The 23697-nt window shown below is 48.3% G+C and overlaps 1 protein-coding gene across 1 annotated transcript in view; it reads right to left on the reverse strand.

The window, feature by feature from the left end:
* Window positions 1–19841: 19841 nt before the first annotated feature.
* Window positions 19842–23697, reverse strand: part of LOC140384560 (acyl-CoA 6-desaturase-like) — a 93290-nt gene continuing 89434 nt past the window's right edge. Inside the window, exon 12 of the mRNA XM_072466364.1 lies at window positions 19842–21629. Coding sequence (XP_072322465.1) covers window positions 21578–21629 — 52 coding nt within the window. The 3' untranslated portion in view covers window positions 19842–21577. The remainder of the gene's footprint in view (window positions 21630–23697) is intronic.

Below are 23697 nucleotides of genomic sequence, written 5' to 3' on the forward strand. Positions count from 1 at the left end.
AAGTACCCAATTAACTATAAAGCACATTGGGATGTCCTGAGGCTGTGAGAGGTTCTTTAGAAATAAACATTCTTTCTTCAGTCTGAGCTGGCTGATGATGAATTCAAGTTCCCATTGACCGTGGTGTATAAGTCAACCTTTGAAGCCACCAATCATCCTTCTAAAAATGGGAGTTGACTTATATGCAGAGTATACAATGTGTGCTGTGGGTATGGATGGTTGTTTAATTCGAACTGTGAATAAAACAACACTAGTAATTCATATTAAATTAATGTGGCATGGTTTATGAAATTAATTAATTGTACAAAGATACCGTTAACCACAATCAAAGCATTTCAAAACCATCAAAATCATAGGGCAAGATTCTCTGGCCTCCCCATGCGTCTTTCTTGGCGGCGGGAGGAAGTGGCAGGATCTTCATTGAAACCACCGCACTCTGCCGGGAACCTGCTTGAGGGGCGCGGGGGTGGGGAGGGGGGGCGCTTTCCGCAGCACTAGAAGATCCCATCAGAATAAACATCCGGAACATCTCGCCCATTGTCTTCCGCATCCTACGCAAAGAGTTAATCAAATTCATTCTCAGTCTCTGGCTACTGCATCATCGTAAGGATCCCATTCTGGATCTGATTTGTTGCTTTTACTTTCAGTCATCTCTCCACAACAAATCAACTTCTCTCCATCCCCTGAATTGGATACTTTGGATTTTCTGACCGATCTGATGACCCCTTATTCTCTAAAAGCATTCCACGATCTGATAATAAAACCACAAAAATATCAAGCGGGAGAACACACATATTTCCACTTTGGTGAAGGTTTTTTTCCATCAACTATCCACAGATTCCATTCATCGCAAACATGATCCTTGAGGCAGGCTTCCAAAGGTTGAATTACTGGCATTAGACCCTATTGTATAACTGCAAAATTGGTATTATTTCTTCTCGGGCACCTTTTGATCTGAACATGATCCATGCTAATAAGTTGTATTCTTTAAGTAGGACACTGGAACACCAATTCCACACTTCACTGTGGTGATATGCATCACGGTATAAACAGAAGGGGTTAATGTAAATACACTATGACTAAGTAACCATTAGAGGGAGCACCAGAGATGTCATGACACACAGACATACAGCCAATGGGTCTTTACAACAGGACACAACCAATGGGTAATCAGGACACCCAGAGGTGGCATTACCACAAGGGGGCACTTCACAACCCATATAAAAGGACAGGGAACACATGCTCTGCCTCTTTCCACAGACAGACATCTAGAGAGTACATCAGGGTTGATCAGAAGCATCACACCCAGCATGTGGCTTAGAGCAGACTGGTTTAGTTAGACTGCGTTACTACAGTTAGATTAGCAGGAGAGTCGAACTCATTTAAGAACTGTGTTAACAGTTCAATAAACATATTGAACTCATTACAAAGTCTGGACCTTCCTTTGTCAAAGCATACATCAAGGAAGCAGCTTATGCTACACGAAGCAGCATAACACATGATACCAGGAATGCCTGTTACATCTATTTAGTTTAACTCAGCAACAGCACCCAGGCAAGATGATCGAACTTCCGGTTCCTCAGCAACTCAGGTACCACAGCAATCTCAGTGCCAACTGGCGTGCATTCAAGCAGAGATTTCAGCTTTATCTGGAAGCAGCTGACCTAAATAGCGTGGCCGATGCTAAAATGATAGCTCTTCTACTCACCATTGCGGGTGAGCATGCAACAGAGATCTGCAACTCCTTCAAATACTCCAAAGGGTAGGACAAAAAAGACTTCCAGACAGTCCTGGACAAGTTTGAAAACTATTGCGAGGTAAACACAAAAGAAATCGGTAAAACTGGCGCCTATACTCACCACGATGCAGAGGTAGGGATGCAATAGAAGCAAATGGCATTTTTGATTGGCAGCCATCTTGCGCGTATCCAGCCGGCCCAGTCCACACATACGCAGTTCCCCAGAAGATGCAAACCGGCAAAACAGTGTTTTGCGCATGCGCGAGAAGCCGCGCATGCGCAGTTGCGAAAAGAGCGCACAGTAAAGGAAAATCGATTTGCGCATGCGCAATTCTTTCCTACGCTTTACGTCATGAGCGTCATGACGTCAGTGGACCATGCCCACTTAAAGGGGAAATGTCCAAAAATAGTGAAGAAGAGTTTTAAAGCCAGAAAACACCATTCTTTCACCACGAAAGAGCACAATGCCTGAATTTCGACCAGTAGATGAAAATAACCTCCGCAGAACCCTGCAACAAGCGGTTAGCACCGCCCAAAAGATGATTTTGTCCTTGAAGACTCAGAAGATGATTTCATCATTGGACATCATAGAATTTACAGAGCAGAAGGAGGCCATTCAGCCCATCGAGTCACATGGCGACCTCAGTACCAAATCCGAACCGCAACGAGATGATTTGTACATTGAAGCATACTACACAAACATGGATGAGTTCTTCGGATTTGAGGATCCTCAGCCCAGCATAGACGACACCCGACCCATGAGTACAGGATTCTGCTGCGGCCTGACGCCAAGAGACAGAGAGCGGTACAAGTCCACAGAGAGCGAACTGACGCCAAACCAGTGAACCACGCACCACGAAGAGTCCCCGACTCCACACAGAAAGCGATGAAAGACTCCACAGCGAGACCACTGCACAACGCCGTTGAGAGCACACAGATTGACTCCACAGCGAGACCACTGCACGACTCCACACAGGGAACAATGCCAGACTCCCCAGAGAGAGCGGTACAAGCCTCCACAGCGAGCTCATTGGCAGACTGCACAATGGGAGCAACTCAAGACTCCACAGCACAGTCTATGCATGAACAAGACCATGAAGGTCTATCCACCTTATCTGAGCAACCAGCAGTAGCCAATGCAAGTCTGCCATGCTCACTTGAACAACAGAAAGACTATGACAGTCTACCCAGATTACTTGAGCCACCAGAAGAAGACTCTGACAGTCTACCCAGCTCATCTAACCAACAAGAAGACACTGCAGGCCTACCCACAGTATGTGAGACAAGTGATGAAGGCATCACAATTCCCATACAAGGGGCAAAATTCTCCGGTATCAGTGCGATGTCCGCCGACCGGCGCCAAAAACGGCGTAAATCAGTCGGGCATCGCGCCGCCCCAAAGGTGCGGAATCCTCCGCATCTTGGGGGGCCGAGCCCTAACGTTGAGGGGCTAGGCCTGCGCCGGACTGATTTCCGCCCCGCCAGCTGGCGGAAGTGCCCCGCCAGCTGGCGCGGAAATGACATTGCCGGGCAGCGCATGCGCGGGAGCGTTAGCGGCCGCTCACGGCACCCCGCGCATGCGCAGTGGAGGCGTCTCTTCCGCCTCCGCCATGGTGGAGACCGGGGTGAAGGCGGAAGGAAAAGAGTGCCCCCACGGCACAGGCCCGCCCGCGGATGGGTGGGCCCCGATCGCGGGCCAGGCCACCGTGGGGGCATCCCCCGGGGCCAGATCGCCCCGCGCCCCCCCCAGGACCCCAGAGCCTGCCCGCACCGCCTTGTCCCGCCGATAAGAGAGGTGGTTTAATCCACACCGGCAGGACAGGCATCCTAGCAGCGGGACATCAGCGCATCCGGGCCGGAGAATCGCGGGGGTGGGGGCCGCCAACCGGCGTGGTGCGATTCCCGCCCCCGCCGAATATCCGGTGCCGGAGAATTCGGCAACCGGCGGGGGCGGGATTCACGCCAGCCCCCGCCGATTCTCCGACCCGGCGGGGGGTCGGAGAATCTCGCCGCAGATGTGCAACATCACAGCGAGATTGACAGATCTCAGCTTGTATGCACAGAGACACTCAACAATCCAAGTGAAACTACTCGTGAGTCCAGTGTGACCACATCAATTGAAACCTCATCCACGCGAGCCTCTCCATAAGAAAATGAAACCTTGAACATTTTGACTCCAGACAAGGAGCACCAAGAAACCAAAGATGATTCAAGTGAACCTGAAATGACTCCGACAGAGGACCATCATGAAACCAAAGATGATTCAGGTGAACAAGAAATGACTCCAGACGGGGAGCACCGAGGAATCAAAGACGAAATGCTCAATGAAACAGCAGATGTCACAAAGGACAGTGACACAAGTAACTTTGTGAAGGACTCGAATTCTCCACTCAGAATGGTCATTGAGCGCAACAAACACAACAACAAAACCTACAAAAACAGAGGCGAATGAGGCTCCGGGAATTCTTCCACAGACCCCGAGAGGCCAACAGCGAACCCAAGCAGACTATCAATGAACCAGAACAGCAGACCGAGAGATCTGCGGTGCGGCAACCGAAGAGGAAAGAGTCGAATTGGACCCCTCCGGAAGGCCGCTGCCCTAGACTCGACATGCATGCTCAAGCCGTCAGGAGTCGCCAGATCCGTCGCATTCACAAGACAGCCCCGAACGTCACCCAAGCACAACGCAATGCCATCCGCACTCTCAAGACCAACCGCAGCATCGTCATCAAGCCAGCAGTCAAAGGAGGGGCCACTGTCATACTGAACAGAACGGATACTGCAAAGAAGTATACCGACAACTGAACAACCAAGAACACTACAGACAGTTACCCGCAGATCCGACCAAGGAACACATACGCCAACTTAACAGACTGATCAAGACCTTGGATCCAGATCTTCAGAGCATCCTACGTGCTCTCATCCCACGTACTCCCCACATTGGAGATCTCTACTGCCTACCGAAAATACACAAGGCCAACACACCAGGCCGTCCTATCGTTTCGGGCAATGGGACCCTGTGTGAGAACCACTCTGGCTACATCGAGGGCATCTTGAAACCCATCGTACAAGGTACGCCCAGCTTCTGTCGCGACACGACGGACTTCCTACAGAAACTCAGCACCCATGGACCAGTTGAACTAGGAACATTCCTCGTCACAATGGACGTCTCGGCACTCTATACCAGCATCCCCCATGACGACGGCATTGCTGAAGCAGCCTCAGTACTCAACACCGACAACTGCCAATCTCCAGACGCAATTCTGCAACTCATCCGCTTCATTCTGGATCACAACGTCTTCACCTTCGACAACAAGTTCTTCATCCAGATGCACGGAACAGCCATGGGGACCAAATTCGCACCCCAATACGCCAACATCTTCATGCACAAGTTTGAACAAGACCTACTCACGGCACAGGACCTACAACCAACGTTATACACCAGATACATCGATTACATTTTTTCCTTTGGACCCACGGCGAAGAATCACTGAAACGACTACATGATGACATCAATAAGTTCCATCCAACCATCAGACTCACCATGGACTACTCTCCAAAATCAGTTGCATTCTTGGACACACTCGTCTCCATCAAGGATGGTCACCTCAGCACTTCGCTTTACCGCAAACCCACGGATAACCTCATGATGCTCCACTTCTCCAGCTTCCACCCTAAACACATTAAAGAAACACATCGATCGACAGTTCCAACGCGCCACAGCAAAAAACCGCACCGACCTCCTCAGAAGACAAACAAGGGACACAACCGACAGAATACCCTTCGTCATCCAGTACTTTCCCGGAGCGAAGAAACTATGACATCTTCTTCACAGCCTTCAACACGTCATCGATGAAGATGAACATCTTGCCAAGGTCATCCCCACACCACACTACTTGCCTTCAAACAACCGCGCAACCTCAAACAAACCATTGTTTGCAGCAAATTACTCACTCAGCCTTCAGAACAGTGACCACGACACCACACAACCCTGCCATGGCAATCTCTGCAAGACGTGCCAGTTCATCGACATGGATACCACCATTTCACGTGAGAACACCACCCACCAGGTACGGGGTACATACTCGTGCGACTCGGCCAATGGTGTCTACCTCATACGCTGCAGGAAAGGATGTCCCGAAGTGTGGTACATTGGCGAGACCATGCAGACGCTGCGACAACGAATGAACGGACATCGTGCGACAATCACCAGGCAGGAATGTTCCCTTCCAGTCGGGGAACACTTCAGCAGTCAAGGGTATTCAGCCTCTGATCTCCGGGTAAGCGTTCTCCAAGGCGGCCTTCAGGACGCGCGACAACGCAGAATCGCCGAGCAGAAGCTTATAGCCAAGTTCCGCACATATGAGTGCAGCCTCAACCGGGACCTGGGATTCATGTCGCATTACATTTATCCCCCACCATCTGGCCTGTGAAATCCTACCAACTGTCCTGGCTTGACACAATTCACACCTCTTTAAACTGGGGTTACCCCATCTCTGGATCTGTAAAGATTTAATCATCTGCTAATGCTCACATTCCAAGCATTGTCTGGCGTCTTTGAATTTGTCTAGATATATGTTTCTGGAACATACCTCTTCATTCACCTGAGGAAGGAGCAGCGCTCCGAAAGCTAGTGACATCGAAACAAACCTGTTGGACTTTAACCTGGTGTTGTAAAACTTCTTACTGTGCTCACCCCAGTCCAACACCGGCATCACCACATCACAAAAACAACAACACAGACAATAACAAGAAGCGTACCAAAGGCACCAACGTCACCAACAAGCACGACAAAACCAACAACACTGGAACAACGACTGGTACGACATGGTACAACTCTGCAAATGCAGGACACTGTGACAGCACAGCTCAGGACAATGGCAAGTGTGCAGACATACCATGGCATGATAATGCATCTTACAAATTCACATTTGCTACACTACAAACAAGCAGACCAGCTTTCAAGGCAGCTGACATACGGCATCAATGCCAAAAACACAGACACCAGTCCAGGTCAGACAGGAAAGATGACATCAAGAATCGCTACCACAAGCATTGAAAAAAAAGAGTCCAAATCAGACAACAAAGTGATTTGACCATTTGAACACCTCTTGATGACTTCTTGGTTCCTTAAGCACAGGGACACTGACGGCATCCACAAGTAAATGACAACATCAACATCGACACTTCAACAACAAAACAAGAAAGCCACTTGACCGTATAAATTCATGACCTTTGGACTCAAAAATATTATTTGGTATTGTATCATCATCTGTCACCATGACTTGTACATGTCATCACTTATCTACCTATTTGGTTCAATTTTCTTTAACCAAGTACAGAAAATATGTAACACGAAAAAAGGGGGGATGTGGTGATATGCATCACTGTATATACACAAGAGGTTAATGTAAATACACTACAACTAAGTAACCGCTGAAGGGAGCACCAGAGATATCATGATACACAGACATACAGCCAATGGGTCTTTACAACAGGACACAACCAATGGGTAATCAGGACACCCAGAGGGGGCATTACCACAAGGGGGCACTTCACAACCCATATAAAAGGACAGGGCACACATGCTTTGCCTTTTTCCACAGAGACATCTAGAGAGTACATCAGGGTTGATCAGAAGCATCACACCCAGCACGTGACTTAGAGCAGACTGGTTTAGTTAGACTGCATTACTTGAGTTAGATTAGCAGGAGAGTCGAACTCATTTAAGAACTGTGTTAATAGTTCAATAAACATATTGAACTCATTACGAAGTCTGGACTTTCCTTTGTCAAAGCATGCATCAAGGAAGCAGCTTATGCTACACGAAGAAGCATAACACAGCAATTCACCATAATCGATCCATAACTTCACCCAATTCTCAACCATTATATGCTTTGATTTTGTTCTGTAGGTCAGGCAGCCTACTACCACTGTGAATCATGTCTTCTCATGACCTGTCATTTTTACTAGAACTGTTTTCGAACCTTTATACTCCGTAGTTTGGCTGCTGGGCATATCAAAATTCAGGGGGCTTCATCCATTTGTCAATGTAACTTAATGGTACTGACACTTTTGCCACTGTTTGATAATGAATGCTGGAAACTGGCAATTTTAGTATTGAGGCCTCTTAGTAGTCTCTATAAGATCTTAGTCTTCCGTCTCAACACTAGACTGTTTTATTCTGTAGCTGTTGCACTGAAATCGTGACTGGACTCGGGGTTTGATTTGGCCCACTTAACTGCATATATATACTTGCATTTCTAGTGATGATATAATCATTCTGATTATCTTCTTTTCTTTTTCAAAAAAAATAAACTTAAAGAACCCAGTTCCTTTTTTTTCAATTAAGGGGCAATTTAGCGTGGCCAATCCACCTACCCTGCACATCTTTGGGTTGTGGAGGTGAGACCCACACAGACATGGAGAAATGTGCAAACTCACATGAACAGTGACCCGGGGCCGGGATCAAACCCGGGTCCTCAGCGTCATGAGGCAGCAGTGCTAACCACTGTGCCGCCCACAATCGGCCCATTCTGATGATTTCCACTACATGCTTCTCAAGGTTAGGTCAGTGGTGGGTCTCTGTTCTGATGGTGCATTTGGTTTTGGACATCTTCTTCAGGGTGGAGTCCTCCTTATTCCATTCTTACACCAGTGTTTCACTAACATTGAATTCCCTCATTGCAGCACATTTATTCGATGAGTTAGCAAATGTCACAAATTTAAGCTTGAAAGCTCATATTTTCTTTTTCCTGGCGGACCCTTGTCTGATCATCATTCACCATGTCAGGCACTCTGCATTGTCTGGTCATTAACTCCTGCAAATCTTCTTTGTAACATAGCCATATCACCTGTTGATTCCCTGCACTGACATACAGTATAAGTAAAACAAGCACATCTGGGGTGAAAAATTGGGCCCAGCCACTAATGCAAGTTTAGCATTTCATAGCCGAAGGGGAGTGGGTGCTGGTGGTGGCTTGCCTTATATGCTGAGTATATGCATTTAGCATGATTGATGGTGTTGAAAAATGGGGATGTCATATGTGCCGGATAGACTTATACACCATGACATATGATAATAGCAGCTGTAACTGGATATAAGGCGCAATTTACCAGCCAGGTCCTGCTGGAATTGGGACAGGATGCGGCTGGTAGATCCTGCAAGAGGCGTCTTCCACAATGGGCGGAACTTAGACTTGAAGAGTTCAGTAAGCTTAAATAAACTCACTTAAATCTACCAACACTAGATTTAACTGCCACCCGGGATCTATCGGCCTAGCCGAGGAGACCCGAGCTGGGAACTGTTTAGCACACTGGGGTTGGGGGGGTGGAGGGGGGATCTCCCAGGAGATCAGAGGCCCCCAGGTGGTTGGTATCTTGGCAAGGTGACTCCCTCGGACTTCTAATGCCACCCAGGCGCTGCCAGCCTGGTACCTGGCAGTGCCACCTGGGTGCAAGCCTACACTGCCTGGTTGTCCAGGTGGCCCTGCAACAAATGCGACTGAGTATGGCCTCGGCGGGGCATTCCCTGCTGAGGCCTGACAAATTTGAAAAAAATTCATAGTGCCATCAGGTAACAGGTTCGTTCCTGTCACTACAAGTGCTGGGAACAACTCCTCTAATCACGCCCAGAAAGGACTCTTTTTTTCTCTCTCGTTAATCGCCCAACACTGGGGGCGATTCTCCGATATTGAGGCCATGTGTTCGCGCCGTCGTGAATGCCGTCGCGTTTCACGACGCGCAAACAGGGCCCGGACACGACCTATTCTGACCCCCACAGGGGGCCAACACGGCGCTGGAGCGGTTCACGCCGCTCCGGCGTCCTACACGGTGCCAAATGAGTGCCACGCCAACCCATGCGTGCGCAGTTGGGGCAGCCCAATCCTGCGCATGCGCGGGGAACGTCTTACGCACGCCGGCCCCTCACCAACATGGAGCCAGTGTTCTGGGGCCGCGTGCGGAAGGAGGTAGGCCCGGGGTGGGAGAGGCCAGCCCGCCAATTGGTGGGCCCCGATCGCGGGCCAGACCCCATCGGAGGCCACCCCGGTGAAGGAGCCTCCCTCCCCCCTCCACAGGCCGCCCCTCCCCCCCCCCAGCGTTCCCGCAGAGTTCCCGCCGGCAGCGAGCAGGGGTGGACGGCGCTGATGGGAACCTGTCGTGTCGCAGCGGCCGCTCTGCCCATCCGGAGAATCGCCGCTCGCCGGTTCTCCGAGCGGCCCGGTGCGAATCGCGCGCCGCTGGTTTCCGGGGGGGGGGGTGGGAGAATCGCGTGCGGGGGTCGGGGCGGCGTGGCGCGATTTGCGCGGCGCCCCGGCGATTCTCCCACCCGGCGTGGGGGGGGGGGGAGAATAGCGCCCCTTGTTTAAATGGGGAGTATTAGTACCGACAACAGATTCTGCTGAAACCTGTTCTAAAAGTGAAATGTATCTCAGAACCTTAGGTTTCTTTACTATTTGTCATTCTCCATAACAGAGAAGCCTGAATTTCATGGAACGTTTAGATGAGATTTTTCAAAACCTCCCACCGTGGAATCCACACTCACCCACTTTAAACAGCCTGTGTAATGTCTTCTAAAATGAAGCTAGGAGAAGGAAGTGGACATCAGAATGCGGAGGTGAGGTGTAGAGGGATTTAGTTAGAAAACAGGAAAAAAGTAGCCTTTGAAATGATTGTGTGCCAGCTGGACGATACTTTACAGTAAAATACAAGTAATCTCTGACTATAAATATTCCATCATCATTTAGTATGATTTGTCAACAATGTAACACTTACAAAACTCATAAGTATGTTCCATAGGATCTGCACTACAGTACATGTTTAGTGTATGCACTGGGGTCGGTCTAGCTCAGTTGGCTGGACAGCTGGTCTGAGATGCTGAGTAAAGCCAACAGTGTGTGTTCAATTCCCGTACCAGCTCAGGTTATTCATGAAGGCCTTGCCTTATCAACCTTGTCCCTCGCTTGAGGTGTGGTGACCCTCAGGTTAAATCACCACCAGTCAGTTCTCCCTCTCAAAGGGGAAGCAGCCAATGGTCATCTGGGACTATGGCGATTATTTTAACATGAACGCTGAATGTTGGGGAACAGCAGGTTAGAGGTTCCCAGACCATGCAGCTGGCCCCATTAGCATTATCTTCCACTATTAAATGTCTATGCATGATATTAGAACTCTTGGCTACAGAGACTTGGGGCGAAATTCTCCCCCAACGGCGCGATGTCCGCCGACTGGCGCCAAAAACGGCGCCAATCAGACGGGCATCGCGCCGGCCCAAAGGTGCGGAATGCTCCACATCTTTGGTGGCCGAGCCCCAACATTGAGGCGCTGGAGGGATTTCCGCCCCGCCAGCTGGCGGAAATGGCGTTTGTTGCCCCGCCAGCCGGTGCGGAAATGCGGCGCATGCGCGGGAGCGTCAGCGGCCGCTGACAGTTTCCCGCGCATGCGCAGTGGGGAGAGTCTCTTCCGCCTCTGCCATGGTGAAGGCCGTGGCGGAGGCGGAAGGGAAAGAGTGCCCCCACGGCACACGCCCGCCCGCGGATCGGTGGGCCCCGATCGCGGGCCAGGCCACCGTGGGGGCACTCCCCGGGGTCAGATCGCCCCGCACCCCCCCAGGACCCTGGAGCCCGCCCATGCCGCCTGGTCCCGCCGGTAAATACCAGCTTTGATTTACGCCGGCGGGACAGGCAATTTCTGGGCGGGACTTCGGCCCATCCAGGCCGGAGAATTGAGCGGGGGGTCCCGCCAACCGGCACGGCCCGATTCCCACCCCCGCCCAATCTCCGGTACCGGAGACTTCGGCGTGGGCGGGGGCGGGATTCACGGCGGCCAACGGCCATTCTCCGACCCGGCGGGGGGTCGGAGAATGGCGCCCCTGATCTCAAACAATTCTATTAAATCTGATAACTGCCTCATGGTTTATAACGTTGGTTATATAAAGAGGGTTACATATTCACATCAGGACATCATCTATTTTACATGCAGAGATCTAATTGAAGATCTCATATGGTTCACTTGTAAGTGAATAACAAGAACTTGTAAGTGATTGAAATCAAATCAAAAGGTTCAATGCATAATATACAGTGTTGTTGATGCTCTAAAGTGATTTCATGCTGAATCTGAACCAATAGGATGCTGGTTATAAACCTCTTAGCTTCATTCTGACAATAACAGACTTTGATGTGATGCTTTTGATTGATGAGTGCCCAAATCAATAGAGGCTGTTATTTTTCTCTTTATTTTACACCTAGAGATGGGGAATTATTTAATTTCTTGAAAAGTCTTTGTGCTGTCACCTCCAAAAGCATTACTACAACTCTAATTTTTGAACTTGTCCTATCAGGTTTTCACCCAAGCTACAACACACACTAATCAAATTCACAAATTATACACCACGTGACTGTGACAATAGTGCACGATCCCTCCTCACCCTTCTTGACCTCTCCTCTAGCCTGGCCACATCCTCCTCCATTGCTCCACCTCCTTTGTCCAGCTGTTAGGGGCGAAATTCTCCCACCCCCCGCCGGGTCGGAGAATCGCCGGGGGCTGGCGTGAATCCTGCCCCCGCTGGTTGCCGAAGTCTCCGGCACCGGATATTCGGCGGGGGCGGGCCCCCCCGCTCGATTCTCTGGCCCGGATGGGCCGAAGTCCCGGTGTTAAAATGCCTGTCCCGCCGGCGTAAATTAAATCACCTACCTTACCGGCGGGACAAGGCGGCGTGGGCGGGCTCCGGGGTCCTGGGGGGCCTCGGGGCGATCTGGCCCCGGGGGGTGCCCCCATGGTGGCCTGGCCCGCGATCGGGGCCCACCGATCCGCGGGCGGGCCTGTGCCGTGGGGGCACTCTTTCTCTTCCGCCTCCGCCACGGTCTCCACCATGGCGGAGGCAGAAGAGACTCCCTCCACTGCGCATGCGTGGGAAGCTGTCAGCGGCCGCTGACGCTCCCGCGCATGCGCCGCCCGGAGTTGTCATTTCCGCGCCAGCTGGCGGGGTGGAAATTCGTCCGGCGCCGACCTAGCCCCTCAGTGTTGGGGCTCGGCCCCCAAAGATGCGCGATGCCCGTCTGATTTGCGCCGTTTTGGGCGCCAGTTGGCGGACATCGCGCCGTTTCCGGAGAATTTCGCCCCTGGTCCACTCTTGTCTGTCCAGAAATCTACTGCAATGACTTTTTTTCCCATCACCACCTCTGATGTCCCACAAGTATCTCTCCTAGATCCCTCTTATTATTCTATATGCTGCTCCTTGGCAGTGGCATCTAAAGATATGACACATGTTCCAACTGTACTCTGACCACAAACTTTTATGTCATCAGCACCTCTCTCCATTGCCTCTGTGTTGCCTGATGTCCAGGCTAGGATGAACCAAAGTTTCCTCCATTTAAACTTTGAGGAAGAAAGAAAATCATTGACTTCAGCCACAAAGTCTATTCCTTAGGTACAATTCATCCCCCTCCTGCCCAGCATCTCAGACTGAATCAGATGGTTTGCAAACTCTGCCTCGGAAGAGATATTTCGACCCTGGGCTAAGCTTTTAACGTCATGTCCCACCGATCACAAAGACCGCCTTCCTATTCTTCACACATACCTCATCCATGCTTTTATCACTTTCCAGATCTAACATCTGCCCTTCAGAAGTTTGAGTTCATCCAAAACACAAGTGCCTGTCTGCTAACTTGCACCACCCCATTCACACTGACCGACATTGGCTCCCAGTCTACCAATATCTTTTAAGTTAAAAATGTTCTCCTCATTTTCACATCACTTCATGCACTCAACCCTCACGATCTCTGTAACCTTCTCCAGTCCTACAACTCTCTAGAAATCAGCATTTCTTCAAGCTGATCTCTTGTGCACCCCCCAATTCTTTTGCCCCACCATTTGCAACTGTCCCTTTAGCCTAGGCGTGAAAGTTTGAAACTCCCTCTGTAACCTGGCCACCTCTCTCCCTCCACTAAAACGTTTGTTAAAACCTCCCTCTTTGACCATGATTTTAGTCACTCACCTTAATATCTCCTGTGCCTCAGTGTGAATGTTTTTGTCTGATTACCTAGCCTGTGAAGCACCTTGTGATGTTTTATTACCTTAAATAAATATATAAATGCATCACGGTGGACCTTCCAAAGGATAAATAACCTGACATTGTTTACTGTACCATAAGATTATCTAGAAAAAAACTAACAGATGGCAACAGAATTCTCAGCACTGGACAGTGACATAGTGGTGATGTCACTGAACTAGTAATCCAGAGACACAGGCTACTGCTCTGGGGATATGGGTTCTCATCCCACCACGGTGATTGGTAACATTTAAATTCAGTTAATAAATCTTGAATATAAAGCTGGTGGCAACTATCAACGATTGTTGTATCTGGTTCACTAATGTCCTTTAGAAAAAGAAATCTGCACGACTCTTAACCACCCTCTGCAATGGCCAAGCAAGCCACACATTTCTTGGGAAATTAAGGACAGGCAAAAAATGTTGACCTTGCCAGTGACATCCCATGAAAGAATAAAAAGAACATGAAAAATGCAACCTCAATCAAAAGCAAACACTGCTGAATGCACTTCTGCTAAAATAATCCAACTGCTGTCCTTGCATGGAGTAACATGGAGCGACTTCATCCCATGGATGTCTAGAAAAGGTCATTTCAAGAGGTTTGTTACCAGGAAATGTTAAAGAGGTTAGGATTGTTTAACTTCGTAAAATATTTCAAGATTATGAAGGGGATTGATCTAAATGTTGCTGTTCAAAAGGCAGGTGATACAAATTAAAATGTAGCGTTTTATTAGTCAGAAGGAAGCTTACAACTTGGGGAGAATGTGATCAAAGGCTATGGGAAGAAAGTAGGATTAGGCTATGGAGTTGGATGATCAGCCATGATTGTGATGAATGGCGGAGCAGGCTCGAAGGGCCAAAAGGCCTCCTCCTGCTCCTATCTTCTCTGTATCTATGTAACTTGTAGACAAGTTCCTGAGAAAAGTCATTAAAGTGGAAAATTTAAAAGGGTTTAAGAGTCAATTATACATGGTTCTAAGCGAGGTCTTGTGATGCGGTGAGTGCCATCACTGCCACTGAGCCAGAAGTTCTGGGTTCGAATCCAACTCCTGTACTTGATGGTCATTAAAAGTGGGCTCATAATGTGGCCAGACAGGTTGATTATCAACCTGTGAATCATTCTGATGTGGCTTTGGCAGTCAACAAGAGCAGGAAAGTTTCCTAGTCAGCCAGAACTGCGGTGCAACAGCTTCGCTGCGTTATAAGACTCCACACGCAAGCTGTTGCCACAGGCTGTACTCCGTGGCAGCTGTCTTCCTCGCTTTGAGGGACTACTAGAGAGAGAGATATCCTCCTGGACCAGGCAGGATTTATGGATATAATGGGAAACAAATAGCTGGGGAAGTTGGTCAGTAAAAAAGAGGTGGGTTTATCATCCCGTAAGTATTTAGATGCTGTCCAAGCTCTTGGAGAAGGCTTTATTCATGGTTCCTATTCCCCCACACCTAAAATTATGTTACCAGGTACCCTTTCCCTCCATATATTCCAGTTAAGACTACGTTAGCCACTGAGTCACTAGTAAATAGATTAGATCATTGCCATAAAGATTTGGGGTCAAAATATCAAGAGATACCTACTCTACTGCCAGCAGATGCCTGCTCTACTGCCAGGATGTTTACCATGTACTAAATCGCATTTCAATAATTGGGAAAGTGGAACAGAGGTACCCTACCTGCAGGCAAAATTGGAACAGAATCCAGGAGATGTCAATGTTTGAAGTAAGAAATCAGATGGAAGAAATTGGAGGAGGTAGAAGCCTGTAAGAGGCTGAAGAGGCATTTTACAAATTTGGTATGGGAGTCAAAGCTTGTATTAATCAATTATTTTCTGAGTTCTTTGGCACCTTGTTCAGACCCAATACAGAGCCCATGTTTGCTTCAACTGGGTCCTAGCAAGTGTAATGTGTGGAATTGTCAGTGTAAGTGGTGATATTACAATTAGACCAGAAGCCAAGCAGGCAATCTGCCAATTTTGCACTTTGACCAAAGTCAGAAAACATTGACAAAATTTTAGCTAAATGATTAAGGGCTACAAATATCACATTATGGCCGATTGCAATAAGCTCTGCTCATTTGAGATTGTTGCCAAAGATATTTTGTGGAAGAATCCTGCACCCCAGCAAAACATCTCTCCTCTCTGGACTATTTTAAATTCAGAATCACAGAATTATTACCGTGCAGGAGGCCATTCAGCCCATCATGTCTGCACCAGCTTTCCAAAAGAGTAATTCACTGAGTGCAATTCTCCCGCCTTCTCTCCATAATCCTGGGCGCGATTCTCCACCCCCACGCCGTCGTGAACGGCGTCGAGGTTCACGACGGCGCGGAACGGCACCGGTCGCGACCGATTCAGGCCCTGACAATGGGCCAGTATCGGGGCCGCGTCATCTACCCGCGCGAGGCCTTGTCGCCCGCGTAAAAGCTGCGCCGATTAGATGACGCGGCCGGCGCCGCATAACGGATGTCATCCGCGCATTGGCCAGCGCCAACCCGCGCATGCGTGGTTGCCGTCCTGTCCACATCCGCCCCGCAAGAAAATGGGGGACGGATCTTGCGGGGCGGCGGAAGGAAGGAGGTTCTCCTTCAGAGAGGACGGCCTGACGATCGGTGGGCACCGATCGCGGGCCACCCCACATTTTAAGGTATCCCCCGGTGCAGGATCCCCCCTCGCCCCCCCCACAGGCCGCCCCCCCAGCGTTCACGCACCGCCCACGACTGTAGCGACCAGGTGTGGACGGCGCTGGGAGGAACCCGCCGTTTTGGCCTGGCCGCTCGGCCTATCCGGGCCTCAGAATCGCGGGGGTGCCTGAGAATCGCCATTTTGGGTATCTCCGGCGATTCTCCGGCCTGCGGCCCGCGAAACTCGACTGGCCCATTCCCGCCGCTCGGGAGAATCGCGGGAGGGCGTCGGACCGGCGGCCCCGGAAATTTCGGCGGCCCAGGCGATTCTCCCAACCGGCGTGGGAGTGGAGAATCGCGCCCCCTGCATTCTTCCTTTTCAAGTAACAGTCCAATTCCCTTTACATGCTTTGATGGAACCTGCCTCCACCACACTTTCAGGCATCCCAGACCTTAACCACTTGCTACGTGAAAAAGCTTTTCCTCACGTCGATTTTGCTCCTTTTGCAAATTATTTTAAATCTGTGCTTCACATTCTTTCACAAGTGGGAATAGTTTCTTCTTATCTACTCTGTCCAGATCCCTCATTATTTTGACTACATCTATCACATCTCCTGTCGACCTTCGCTTTGCTAAGGAAAGCAGTCCTAACTGCTCCAGTTTATCTTCGTATCTGAAGTTCCTCATCCCTGGAACCATTCTCATGAATGTTTTCTGCACTCTCTCTAAAGCTTTCACTACTTTCCAAAGGTGTGGCACCCAGAACTGACCACAGTACTCCAGCTGAGGCCAAACCGGTGTCCCATACACATTCAACATAACCTCCTTGCTCTTGCAATCTCTTGCAGTGTCATTGAATGTCGAGGGGAGGTGGGATGCCTTAGGACAGTCTATAAAATGTTGCATTATCTTCTTGGCAAGAGACTGTTGTAGTTTGCACATTAGATATAAAGCCTAGGATACAGTATGCTTTAATAACTGCTCTCTCAACCTGTCCTGCCACCTTCAATAACTTGTTCAGGACCCCCTGCTCCTGCACCCCTTTTAGAATTGTACCTTTTAATTTTCTCTCCATGTTCTTTGGAGCAAAATTAATCACTTTAAATTTCTCTGTGTTGAACCTCATCTATCCACCAATTTGTACATGTCGTTTTGAATGGATGGTGTGTGTCACAGAAGGGAAGATGGAGCTGATAATGTTTCCACATGACTGCTGCCCTTTCCTTCTAAGTGGTGGAAGCTGTAAGTTTGTGAGGCATTGTTATTTGAGAAAATTCAGCAAATTGGTGCAGCACATCCAGGTCGTATATATTGCAGCCATGATACACCAGTAGTTGATGGTATAGCATTAATGTCAGTGAATGTGCTGTTCATCAGATAGTTAAATTGAATGGGCAGGATTCTCCCCTACCCGGCGGGGCGGGGGGTCCCAGCGGGATGGAGTGGCGTGAAACACTCCGACGTTGGGGCGCTCCAAAGGTGCGGATTTCTCCGCACCTTTAGGGGCCAAGCCCTCACCTTGAGGGGCTAGCCCCGCGCCGGAGTGGTTGGCGCGCCACCAGCCGGTGGGAAAGGCGTTTGGCGCCACGCCAGTCGGGGCCGAAAGGACTTCACCGGTCGGCGGAAGTCCGCGCATGCACGGGAGCGTCAGCGGCTGTTGATGTCATCCCCGCGCATGCGCAGGGGGGGGTCACCTATGCGTCGGCCATCGCGGAGACCTACACGGCCGACGCGTAGTAAAAGAGTGCCCCCACGGCTTAGGCCCGCCCGCGGATTGGTGGGCCCCAATCGCGGGCCAGGCCACCGTGGGGGCACCCCCCGGGGCCAGATCGTCCCGCGCCCCCCCCGAGCCCGCCCGCGCCGCTAATCCCGCCGATAAGGTAGGTGGTTTGATTCACGTCGGCGGGACTGGCATTACAGCAGCGGGACTTCGGCCCATTGCGGGCCGTAGAATCGCCGGGGGGCGGGCGCCGACTGGCGCTCCGCGATTCCCGCCCCACCGAATTTTTGGTGCCGGAGAATTCGGCGGCCGGCGGGGGTGGGATTCACGCCGCCCCCCCAGACGATTCTCCAACCCGGCGGGGGGTCAGAGAATCCCGCCCAATGGATGCTGTCAAGTTTCATGTGGATGGTTTTAGTTGAACCCATCCAGGTCAAGTGGAGAGTATTCCATCACGCTCCTGGCTCATGCCATGTAGGTGCTGATGAGGCTTTGGGGAGATAGGAAGTGAGACATTTGCTATGACCTATACCAGTCGCATGTATGGGATTGATCCAGTTGAGTTTCTAGTCAATGGTGACACTGAACCCAACCAGGATATTAATGGTAGAGACATGGCAATGCCATTGAATGTCAAGGGAAAGTGGGATGCCTTAGAACTGTCTATAAAATGTTGCATTATCTTTTTGGCAGGAGACTGCTGTAGTTTGCACATTAGACACCCTATTTTCAGGTACATGTGATGCTGCTCCTGAAGCTTCAATAAGATGTGTAGAAGACTGTTTGTAGAATATGGGTTTGCGTCTGCATCATCTCTTTAGTTTCTTGTCCAAGTGGCCATTCCTTCTCACAAGAATCTGGGCACCAAGTGTCAGCAGGCTTTTAAACCATGGGGATCACCATGTCAGGCCAGATCCTGTCGTCACCCCAGTATTGACATTTTCCAGGAGGCACTCATTGGAGAGTAATAGGAGATGGGGCATCCTTTTGAAAAACAAAAGTGAATACCTGTTTTTCTCCATAATGACCAAGTACTAATGCAATTGTATTCTTATAAATCAGCTTTGATCACATTGCTGCTGTTTCAATCCCACTCCTTGCCTTTCAAACATATTTCTTCCACTCCTTTAATGTTCAGTAGATCAAGTTCTGGGTTATTACCATAACAAAGATCCCCTTTTATGTGGACAGGTCATTAACCTGATCAACCGGCACTATCTAAACCTGTGGGGGAGGGAGAGCGGGGCAAAAGGTGCAGGTCTGTCAAAATTCCACTCTCATCAAATGTAAGTATCCCTCTGGATGGTAATCAGGTATAGTGAGGCTGGATCTCTCCGCTGTACTTGCCATGGCACAGTTCTATTCAGGAATTAATTAGAGAAAAAAAACCACAAAAGACATTCTACCACTTTTAATTAATGGCTCCTTTGTGTCCTAGCTTCTTTCTTCACCCTTCCTTGCCCTGTGGCACTGAGAGCAACTCTGGACTCATAGTGTAGAATCTAGCCCCTATGTTTATAAAGTACAATTTTAAGGCAAATTATTGTCAAACTAAGTCACGATAGGAACTGTACTCAGTGATAGCCATATATATTCTGCTGATGGAGTGAGTGAATGAATGATGCTGCTGTTATGGTTAGTAAAAAAATACATTTCTTGTTAATAATATTCACCAATGGATGGGTGAGCTTAAAGGGAATCAACAATTATTTCAATATTGAGTTGTACCAGAAACAGGATTAGTCATTTTATTAAAAAATTACCCATACCATTGTCCTCCAGGTTACCATAAATGAGACATGACTGAAAGAGATCTTTGCCTGTTAGGATAACAAACCAGGTGTAGAGACACAGGATAAACACAGAAGTAGGAAACCGAGTGATCATGGTTGCAGAAAGCAGGGAAGGAGTGGTGTTTAGTGAGAAAGGGGTCTATGGCAGCTTGAACATATATTTTGGTCATACTTCAAACCAGCACAGAACCAGATCATTGAAACTCGCCCCAAATTGCTACAGAACCATTCATTTCTCAGGTCATTTGTAAAAACTTTAATATTTTCTTTTGTGAATAGACTCAAGGGGCTTGATTTTATTTGCTTTGGGCATCACCAAATGTATGGGCAGCATTCCGTTTGTCCTATTTCTGGCGATGATAGGTGTGTGTGTATAAGTGGGAGCAGCAGGAGCGAGGAGAAAGAGTTAAATATTGGACAAGAGGTAGCAGCAGTTTAACCCCCTGCCCCCAGTTTGTGCCCTGCTCATGAGGCAGTGATTTGCACTGGGGTACTGGTTCTGTAGGCACAAGTGTCCTTTTGGTATCTCATTCAAGGTGTTGTCTTTCACGACTCAATGAATGCAAGCTTTTTGACTCCAAGGGACATAAAACAGTGTCTACTCATGTCCTTCAGCTACATCCACACAAGTGCTTTGGGCAGCAAAGGGATTCACAGTCAAGAATCAATCATTGTCTCTGCCAATCCAAGGGTACTAAGACTAATTGTAGCACCCTAAATCAGCCAGGGTTTTGGCTTCTGATAATTATGCTACAATCTCTGCTGAAAAGTCTGTTAGTGCGGATGTTGGTGAAAACATGATCAGTTTGACATGTTGGCTGAGATCAGTGCAAACTGGACATATGAACCAGATCTGTTTAGTCTGTAAGGCTCTGCATCAGACCAACTTGACATTGGAGTGGCTGCGACCCATCTGTTCAGCTTCATCCTTAAGGTCATTTTGGAACGGTAATGCCAATGCAACCTGCTGCCCTTTGGAATGTCTGCGAACTAGAAGGAATGCAGGTTCCAGACCCCTGCCTGTGACCAGGGTGCCTGCATTATTTCAACAGCATCTCAAAAAGATGAATTTAAGTAAATAATCCCTACCAGGGTTAAAAGGTGGTGAGCTGGTTGCTTTAAACACTGGCATTGTGCATTGCACTTTCACCTTACCACTTACTCAAATAAATGGTAGTGGCTACAGTGAATCTTGTCAAATGTGCATTTAACTGAAGGTTAAATAGTCCCACAGTCGGTGCAATAATTCCTTCTTGCACTACTTGACAAAATACACTTCAAATGTCACAGCACAAAAAACTTGCCATTTAGTGTCAGTAACCACACTAACTTAAAATAAAATCAAGCCCATTGTCCTACATTTGTCTCATCTAATTAAAATGAAGTCTGCTCCATTGGCAGTGGATTCCCACCAAGGCTTGAATGGCGGAGGGGCGGGGATGGAGCAGGGAACAATTCCATTCAAAGCGTTCTTCACCAGCCATCAATTGAGGATCAGATCATTCGTCAGGTCATGAGGAAAGCCAGTGGCAGCCTCCTGTTAATACTGTGGCAACCACTTGAGATGTACACAGACTCCGAGAGAAACAGGATCTCCAACACGGTACTGGAATTCAGACAGAGACAGGAAGAGAGAGAAGCGAGGACTGATGGAGTAACCTCATTTGTGGAGGTATGCATCTAACCACAGATCACCAGACTTCTTCAGGGACCTGGGAGGAGAAATGTAATACATCAGACAAATTAGTGACAGACTTAAATAGGCTCAATTTACAAAATACTCGGAAAATGTAAATAGGATCATTTACATTTGACTGTCGACTTATGAATGGTTAGCAATACGAATCAATGTCCAATTTGTTTTGACATGTTTCCCTCATTTAACATTAGATGCACGTTAGAAGCCATATAAAATGGATGCTTGCTTGCCCAAAATATTAGTTATAGTGTTCACTAGAGGATTGTGTATAATTTGCCACATGGCAAACTATTAAAAAAATCAAGAAACTAAACATCAGTGCCAATAATGGAATAATTGAGAATATATCATCCGGAACAAAGTAAATGGCCAGTTAGAAAAATATACAAGTTGATTAGAGGTTGTCAGACCATCTTTTTAAAAAAAGAGATCGCCATAATAAACTAGCCTAACAGAGTCATTGAGGTAGTAAATAGGAGAATCAATTTGTTTGGCGGACATTCATTTATTGGAGAGGATTCTCCTGGGGCTGAAAGAGGGCAGCACGTCCGGGATATATAGACGGAGCTTGAGGTAGTAGCAGACTTCAGTGGAAGAGGTGAAGGCCAGGTGGGAGGCGGAGCTGGGAGCCACTTTGTAAGAAGAGGTGTGGAGAGAGTTCCTCCACAGGGTGAATGGTACGTCATCATGTGAGATGTTGAGCTTGATCCAGCTCCAGGTGGTGTTTATCTCACCAGACAGAGTTATTTTTTCCAGGGGTTGAAGATAGGTGCAAGCGGTGTTCAAGTTGGCTTGTGAACCATATGCACATGTTCTGGTCCTGTCCCAAATTGGTGTATTTTTGGGTGTCATTCTTCGGCACCATATCGACAATCTTAAATAGTGACTTAGAACCCTGTCCGCTAGTAGCTATATTTGGGGTGTTGGACCAGCTGGAGCTAAGGACACGTGTGGGGGCGGTGCCCTGACATTTGCCTCATTAATTACTCAGAGGTAAGTTCTGCTGAGCTGCAGACGGGCAACGCCATTTAGTGCCTCAACGTGGCTGGGTGACTTGATGGAGGTTTTTCACCTTGAGAAGGTCAAGTTTATAGTGAGCGGGTCGATCGAAGGATTCTACCATAGATGGCGGCCTTTCATATTGCATTTTAAGAAATTAGTCACTTGGTCACCGTTAGCTGCTGGTGGGGGAGGGTTAGTGGTTGGGGGGGGGGGGGGGGGGGCGTTGTTTGGGTTGTATTTCTATTTCTGATTAAAAAAAGAAAAAAAAGCAACAGAAGAATCAATGGATACTGCATACATTGATTTTTGGATGGCTTCACACAAGAAAGTGCGTGGCAAAATTGAGATTTGTGGACTTGGAAATAGCTTTCATGGAGGGGAGGGAGATAAGAGGCAGAGAGTTGGGTAAAAAGAAGCATTCCTGGATGTATCTCCAAGGGATGCCAGCTTTTCACCATATTATATATATATACAATGTAGTGATGTTAGACAAGGTGGGATAATCTTTAGTCCAGATTTTAACTAGGCGCAGGAATCAAACTGGCAGGAACAAGTTGGGATACAAACACTGATGCGAGGAACTGTGCATAAAAAGCACAGTTGGCATGTATGTGTAGACTCAATTAACTCCATCCAGCCTTCACCTTCTGTTACCACCTTGTTATAATTGTCTAGTAGTTTCATGATTCATATGAATACTTTAGGTATAACTTTTAGATTTAAGATTAAATGTAGGATAGATTGCAAAGCCTGGTTAAAAAAGCTGATAACAAAAACCCTAATGTAAAGACAAATCAAACAAGTCTGGTTAAAAGGTGGCCTATGTTTAACTTACAAGATCAGTAGTAGAGGAGTGAACACAATAAACTATAGGGGTCTTCTCATAGCTTAATAGAGTCAGATGGTCTACTCTTACTTTAATATAAAAAATTAAATTGTTTATGTAGTTCCCATATGAAAAGAAGTCGAAAGCTGTGTAAAACAAAAGAGTGGCTTAACAGGATGAACAAATTTGGGAGAGGGGACAGTAAAACACCATCATACATTATTCATATAGGCTACAGAATCAAGGAGTTGTG

The sequence above is a fragment of the Scyliorhinus torazame genome, chromosome 10 (assembly GCF_047496885.1).
Source record: "Scyliorhinus torazame isolate Kashiwa2021f chromosome 10, sScyTor2.1, whole genome shotgun sequence".
NCBI classification, from domain to species: Eukaryota; Metazoa; Chordata; class Chondrichthyes; order Carcharhiniformes; family Scyliorhinidae; genus Scyliorhinus; species Scyliorhinus torazame.